Source organism: Musa acuminata, chromosome BXJ1-4 (genome assembly GCF_036884655.1).
Source record: "Musa acuminata AAA Group cultivar baxijiao chromosome BXJ1-4, Cavendish_Baxijiao_AAA, whole genome shotgun sequence".
Lineage (NCBI taxonomy): Eukaryota > Viridiplantae > Streptophyta > Magnoliopsida > Zingiberales > Musaceae > Musa > Musa acuminata.
The window spans coordinates 1,088,693-1,096,450 of record NC_088330.1 but is presented as its reverse complement, the minus strand read 5'-3'; the positions used below and the strand labels follow the sequence as shown (position 1 = coordinate 1,096,450).

At 42.1% G+C, this 7,758-nt stretch overlaps 1 protein-coding gene across 2 annotated transcripts; it reads left to right on the top strand.

Moving 5' to 3' along the window:
• The first annotated feature begins 3,086 nt into the window (after window positions 1-3,086).
• On the top strand, window positions 3,087-6,984 carry LOC135640388 (uncharacterized). 2 transcript variants are annotated; one of them, XM_065154777.1, is made up of 3 exons: window positions 3,087-3,256; window positions 3,480-5,429; window positions 6,383-6,984. In XM_065154777.1, exons 2-3 carry the CDS (start codon window positions 3,527-3,529, stop codon window positions 6,523-6,525), a joined length of 2,046 nt encoding a protein of 681 aa, XP_065010849.1. In that variant the 5' UTR covers window positions 3,087-3,256; window positions 3,480-3,526; the 3' UTR covers window positions 6,526-6,984. The 2 variants fall into 2 exon arrangements, with proteins under 2 accessions (XP_065010849.1, XP_065010844.1); XM_065154772.1 differs by having other exon boundaries at window positions 3,477-5,429.
• The last annotated feature ends 774 nt before the right edge of the window (window positions 6,985-7,758 follow it).

The window sequence follows — 7,758 nt, the reverse complement described above, 5'->3', positions numbered from 1 at the left end:
ACCAAACTACTTGCTTCTATAGTGAGATACATAGCATCACAGAAATATTTGTTGATCCCACTTCCAGCTTTGTGTTTTATGTAAGTACGAAGAAAGTTCAAAGTCTATAATAATCCTCTGAGATTTCTAATGTTCATCCAAGACTTTTGTCTCTCCTTTTTGGTGTTGCTATCAACATCTAATCAGACATAAAAATTCTGCTATCTCAATTATTCCAATGAACTACATCGATCATTTAATGAAGCTAAGAGTATTTCATTTATTTATTGATAGTTTCCAGTAAAATCCTTTTGGGTCTTCCTGCACTCACCATTATTAGTATTTTATCGAATATACAGGTAATTGTTCTCACAAATAAAAATGATCAAGTAATTATATACATTCGCGTTAACATTCTAATCTCGTCAACACAATCTTCTAGTATACCATATATCTTAATTGCTCAACGTTGGATTAGTAGAGGATCGTCCATCTAACATAAAAAATTTTCATTTAATATAAAAGGTATAATATTGATCAGCAAAAGACTATAAACTAAAGGAAATCAAATGAATGGATAACGACAATACTCTGGTCTTGGAGATGCAGTCCATTTGAACGGGTCTTGTTCTCTTGTCATCTAAATTGCCAAAACTCTGAAATGGACTGCCCCTTTTTCATGCATAGAATAATCCCCTATTCCCATTGTCAGATGAAATTGAGGTAAGCTTGATGCTGATTCAGCTCTTGTTTTTTTTTCTGCTGCTGAAACCCCAGCATCCATTTCAGATTAATGCTTCATCTATTCTTGTTCTTCTTGTTTCTAAAGTGATGCTATAGATTGAATCTGTCAAATGGTTCATGGAAGGTTGCTCACAGTCTAATTTTGAGTCAGAAAATAGCAGTCAAAATTGCATGAAGCTTGCTTGACCTGTAAACTCCAGTCCAAGTCAACTCATTTGTAAATAAAAAAGGTTCAGATTATAATGATAAATTCAATTAATTTCTAAGAAAGAAAATGTAATTGATGTAACTCTGTAGTAGTCTGATACACCAATCAACAGTCAAAATTGACTGATATTTTTGGGAAAAAAAAGTTTATTAGATGAAGTCAAATATACCATCATGTTTTAGGAAACATACTTTGGTATTTGTATAAGCACAAAAGTTTTAATTCAAGCAAACTTTATTGATATCCTATTTCTTTCCATTCTTAGACTTGGATCAATCCAAATAGCAAAAGTGACTTAAATAGTCCATAATTAATTATATATGGTTCTAAGTTTAAAAATCATTATTATGAGTGATCCAAAATTCACTTAAAAGAGTAGATACCTAGATATTTCGATCACAATAATGGTTTGAAGTCAAAAATATAATTAGAGTAATGATTCATCGTTTCATAGAAGATGATGAATCGAGATGACGACGATCCACCACTTCATTAGGATGAATTCTTCTTCTTATCATAGAACACATCCTTATCTCGAACATTCCAAATTCTATAAAGTATAAACAATTAGAGCTCTTACGTTCAAAAGTACCAAGTTCATTAAGATTGTTCCCTTCCTCCTCGAGTCAATTATCAACAACAAATCGAGAAGATACAATTGTTTTCGACAAGTTGAGTGCTCAAGAAAAATATATATAATTGGTTAACAGTTTCTCATGAAGAACATGTTTCTAAGTCCATGTTGAGAATGTGACATAACATAAACTAATCACATTAAAATTCCAACTGCCATCATAAATAAGCTCATTAAATTTAAGAACGTGGGTTTGATTTGTACAGGAAGATCAACTAATCCTTTATCTTGATACTAATACAATAAACATTACCGATTTGAATGGAGAAATCTTAGCGAAATTGCTCTTAGGTTCTCAAAAATGATCTCCAACACCCGTTCATGTCATTGCAAGCGAAAATATGGTAGCTATGATTCAAACAAAAGATTCTTTTGATTGGATGAGCTACTTTAGTTACATGCAAATTTTATATGCCCAACATGTAGACTCCATCAATCCAAATGACAAGATTCATTTAATTCCCAATTATGGCTTTAATAATTTTGCACTGTCTAATGATCATTATTATTTATGTGGTCCAAATGCTAACTAATCCCACCTACCTTTAACCATCATGTTTCCCAACATTCGTCCAATAACGGGAACTATATATATATATATATATATATATATATATATATATATATATATATAGAGTATTGGCGACGCAAAGGCAATCCACGGCCAACCGTTGCCTCTTCCTACTATAAGGAGCGGACGATCGAGAGGCGTGCACCCAAATCATCACCCGGGCCCACCGCTCTGGGTGCGTCCGAAGTGGTGGTGGTGGTGGCCCACAAACAGCGGTGGTTGGGATCGTTGGGTCACAGGTGGGTGCGCCGACGAACCAAATGCGACGCACGACTCGCACGACCGAGTCAACCATGCCACGTGGCGCGACGTCCGAGCACGGCACGCCTCCCACAACATTTCCCCGTTACTCTGATCGCCCGTAACGGTTTTCTTATTTTAATTTTTACAAAAATAATAATAAAGAATTCACCGATGAAATAATATTAATAATTAGACACAATTTAAATCCAAACTCTCATATTTATTAGGAGATCGATGATAGAAATAAAATATAATTTGATATTAATAAATTGTGGGATGATGGAGTTTGTATATAGATTGATCTTTTCGAAAGTTTCTTAAAATCATATTTACCTTTACGTATACACACATATATCCTTCCAATTAGTATTCCTTACATGTAAATCTTAATATAATTAATCATAACTATCATTAACTAGTTTCTATTAATGTTGAATTAATCATTTAATCGTTAAATTAGGGAGATTAATCTTGCAAGGGAGCGACGCCGTCAAGAATGTCGCCGGGTGGAAGCAGCAGGTTCCGTCAAGTAGCGGTTCATGGTTACCCGCCACCTCTCTCGCCTACTCTGTTTTCTCTCTCTTTTCCCCCAGAAATTTAACGGCCGTTATCGTTGCGTCTGTAGCGGACGTGAAATCTCACAGTCGAGAAGAGTAGAATTTGTGAAGACGAAGAAGAAGTAGAATTATTTTGGATTTGTGAGACGTGACATGGAAAAGAGAAAAAGGAGTGGAAGGAATCAACAAAGGTGGCTGTCTCTTCTTCTCCTATCCTTCCCTTCTGACCCTTCTCCCATCCCTCTCCATCGACCCATCGGCTTCTCTTGCTGGGATTTGCAGAGGCTCTGCGATACGTGAAGTCGATTTCTCCGCTGCAGGTTGATTTGCCTGTTTGGTGTTGCATGACTGTTCTTGCATCGAAGTCTCGTCTTTGTCTTTCCTAACATTCAAATCTTCAAACTCGAGATGATTCTTTCCGTATTGATTAGTGTTTAAGAGGGAGATCTTGCTATTCTTCTACCCGAGATGTGTAGTGCTTCCTGCTGTCGGTGTTTGAATTGAACACAGATGTCTGTCTTCTTCTTCTTCTTCTTCCAGCAGCTAACGAGAGGAACAGAGCGGAGTTCAGCTTCCTTCTCGCCTCGGGGATGGAGCAATTCCGGCAGCTTGGCGAAGCCGTCGGAAGCCTCAAGGCGCTCATGGTGTTCCGCGACGAGATACGCGTCAACCGCCGGCAGTGCCACCTGCTCGTGGACGCCTTCGACCTGGCCTTCGACGCCGTCGCGGAGGAGATGCGTAGCCACTTGAGGTTCGAGGAGAAGCCGGGGAAGTGGCGCGCCCTCGAGCAACCTCTCAGGGAGCTCCACCGCGTCTTCCGGGAGGGAGAGCAGTACGTGAGGCGGTGCCTCGAGCCGGGGGAGTGGTGGGGGAAAGCCGTCGCCCTCATCCAGAATTCCGAATGCGTCGAACTCCACCTCCACAATCTGCTCTGGTGCGTCCCCGTCGTGCTCGAGGCGATCGAGAACGTCGCCGAGGCCACCGCCGGGGGTGACCAGGAAGACATCCAAAAGAAGCGGCTCGTCTTCTCCAAGAAGTACGAGAGGGAGTGGATGGAGCCCGAGCTCTTCCAGCACAAGCTAGGGAAGCTCTACTTGTCCTCGCAAGAACTGCGCACCAGATTGGAGACGGCATGGAAGGAGGACCGATGGATTCTCTCCGAGACCATAGCCGAGAAGGCGAGCTCCGGGTCCAGGCCTCTGACGAAGCAGGAGAACAGGCTTGCCCAGCTCCTGGTTGGCCCAAAGGGGAAGCTTTGGCCGAGCTCAGTCCTCGTTGGCTCGCCGGACTACCAAGTAAGAAGAAGATTTGGGAGTGGGAGCGTCTACTACAAGGAGATCCAATGGATGGGCGAGACCTTCGTGGTGAAGCACGTTATCGGAGACACAGCGTCACTGACGAACGAGATCTCCATCCTCTCATCGATCGCGCACCCGAACGTAATGCAGTACATGTACTGCTTCACCGACGAAGAGAAGAAAGAGTGCTTGATGCTGATGGAGCTGATAAGCAAAGATCTCTCTTGTTACATACGAGAGGTTTGCTCCACAAGGAGAAAGGTGCTTCCTTTGCTGGTGGCAGTGGACACGATGCTTCAAATAGCCAGAGGAATGGAGTACCTTCACTCGAAGCAGATCTTCCATGGCGACCTGAACCCTTCGAACATCTTCGTCAAGGCGAGGAATCCATCACCAGACGGCTATCTGCACGCGAAAGTTGGCGGCTTGGGGCTGTCGCCGGCGACGAACTCCAAGGCTTCATCATGCATTTGGCATTCTCCGGAGGTTCTACTGGAGCAGGAGCAGACGGGGGATGGCAGCAGCAGCAGCTCAAAGCGCACGGAGAAGGCGGACGTCTACAGCTTCGCCATGATATGCTTCGAACTCTTGACAGGAAAGGTACCCTTCGAGGACAACCATCTGCAGGGAGACAAGATGAGCAAGAACATCAGGGCCGGGGAGAGGCCATTGTTTCCGTCTCAGTCTCCCAAGTACCTCGTGACCCTAACGAGGAGATGCTGGCACTCTGATCCCTCGCAGCGCCCGAGCTTCTCCTCTGTTTGCAGGGTGCTCCGTTACCTCAAACGGTTCCTGGTGCTGAATCCAGATCACAGCCAGCCGGATCCGACGCCGCCGCCGCCGCCGGTGGATTACTTCGATCTGGAGAGCAGTCTGTCGAAGAGGTTCGCGAACTGGGCAAGGGGCGACCTTCTCCGAGCCTCGGAAGTGCCCTTCCAAATGTATGCATTCAGAGTGCTGGAAAGGGAGAGGACGAGCGCGAACGTGAAGGAGAGGAGCTCGGAGTCGGGCAGCGAGGGGGCATCAGTTTGCGGCGATGAGAATGCATGTAATGGTGTTCTTCCAGATGATGATGATACAATCGCGACCGTTGTTAGTGCCGATAAGTCGTTGCCTCAAAAGGTCACCCTTGACACGAACAAGAAAACAACATCGGCAAGGAAGGCCGATGGAAAGGCCAACAAGCAATCATCAGGTAACATACATTCTCCATTGCCTTCGTTGTGTTTGTTGTAATGCCTGCATTGCAGTCTGTCGGCTGTTCTTTGACCACAGATGATTGATCCCATACTGAATGCTTCTTTTTACCCCTCCCTCATGGAAATACATGACACACACAAAACAGAGACATGGCCTGTATACAATTCCTTCTTCATTGTGTCAAGCATAGAAATCAAAGGATATCTTCTTAGTGGAAGTATGTAAAAAGTATCCTGCACTAGGGATTGATGAGTTACCCATTTAGCAATCTGAGCACCAAAAGTCTCCAAAATGCATTAGGTCAGGTGAATTAGGGAATATATAGACCTCTTTGGCAGAAATGTTCTTATTCTTCCTTCGTTTGACACTGTTCCATTGTATGGTCTCAGCAGTGAGTATCGAATAAGTAGGAATGTGCCAAGGAGCTGTTCTGTCCATATCATCCTCGCTGCAGGTGGAGATCTAAAGATTGTTACATAAAGTAGGTAGCAGATGCAGCCAACGATGATATCACAAGGATTAGCCGTGTATGTACTTTTAAGATTGAGTATCTTCCACTGCCAGTAAGTAAAAAATTAGTCAGTAAACACCAAAAGAGATTTTGGAGGACATAATTGAGCTACTCTAAGCAATCTTCTTCTTATTGTCTTTATGGGCCTTTTGCTTCTGAATGAAACATGAATAGTTTCGGCATATGTATATTAAGTATATACTTCTCAATATGCTCAAAGTCATGTTTTCTGAAATATTCTGGATCATTTGTATCTATTTGCTGTTTTTCTACAACCGCTAGACTGTTACATTGCTAAGCAAATTTATTGCCAAAGAGCAACATCGGATCATGTGCCAAAGAACAACTTTCTTCAGAAGAGTTCTTCACTTTCTTTTGAGTTATGATGCTTTAGCTAGCGATGAAATGGATCTTATACTACTTGTTTGAATCTTCAGGGCAGAACCAGAAAGCAAGAATGGTCAGATCACCACAATTATCGTGTGGACGCAGCGTGAAGATGAACTCCGAAAGGCAGCTGCAACCAGTTGTGATGAGCCCAGGAAGGCAGAAGACATCAGGACATAACTCAGATACATAGCTAGCAGACAAGTCTTAATCCTTATGATACAGTCAAGGTTTGTGTTTCCATAGAAAGACGGATACAAGGTAGTGAAACATGATAGATACAAGCCACAGAGTACTGCAGGTCATATCTCTCATGCAGTCTTTAGCTGCCCTAAACCTGGAGAGTGTGTTCATGAGAAGGAGGTGTTGTGGGTGTCATTATGTTGCAGCATACTGTTTTCATACTCTGCAAGGTCTTCACCAGCCATTTCTTTTCCCTTGATGTTTTGTGTGAGATCTTTCTGGTTCAGATGAGATGTTGAATACCCAATTCATCAGTTTTTCACTGTTGAAGTATAGTTGATTTTATGTTTCTTTTGTGGGTGGAAGCACATTATTAATGATGATCCTAAATTGTAATTTTTGTTGCTCTTTTTGGCTTTGTCCTCTGGACTTAACCCCTAGTGTTGAGTAAAGCAAGTCATTAGTCTTATTGGACTGTTGTTCTCTTTGAGCCACAAAGAACTGTTCACTCTTCATACAGTTTTCTCCTTTTAGGATGGACCTAATTGGTAACGAATGATCTATCGCACTATGAAAAATAAAATTATTAAATCAAAATTTTGTTGCTCATCTCAGAGCCACGAGGAATTGTTCCTTATAAAAATTAAGTTACAAGATTGAAATTTTAATTGCTCGTCTTAGAGCCACAAGTTATCGATTCTAAGATTAATCTTTCGATGAATCTCGTAAGTTAAATCTCCCGGAGAGGAATCATGTTTAACTCTTTAGGAGCGATCGACCCTACTAATTTGAACAAAATGTAATTGAACAACTCATGTAGCAAATCCTTACCACTTTCAAATGTTTTGGCCATACATTGAAGAGAAATCTCATACATGCCTTATTCCCCTCCTATGACCAATGACCCTGCTGCCAGAGTCTGTGCAGCTTTATCGAACGAGTTGATGTTCTAATTTGGAGCAGCCTGCACCTGGTTTTTATCAGAACTCGAGTAGGACTAGATTTTTTCTGATGGCCAGTCAATTAGCTTGCTAGATTCTAGGAGAATTTAGGGACATTTTTCTGGGATCCTAGACATCAGATACGGTTTTGCATTGGACAATCTATATACCACAGGGTCTGATGCATCTTCATGTGAGAAGAACAATGGCAACAAAAACAATGCGATGGATAAAAGCATGCACCACACCACACTAAAATTTCCAAAGAACATGCCATTTATTAAAGAATTTTTCCATCTCAT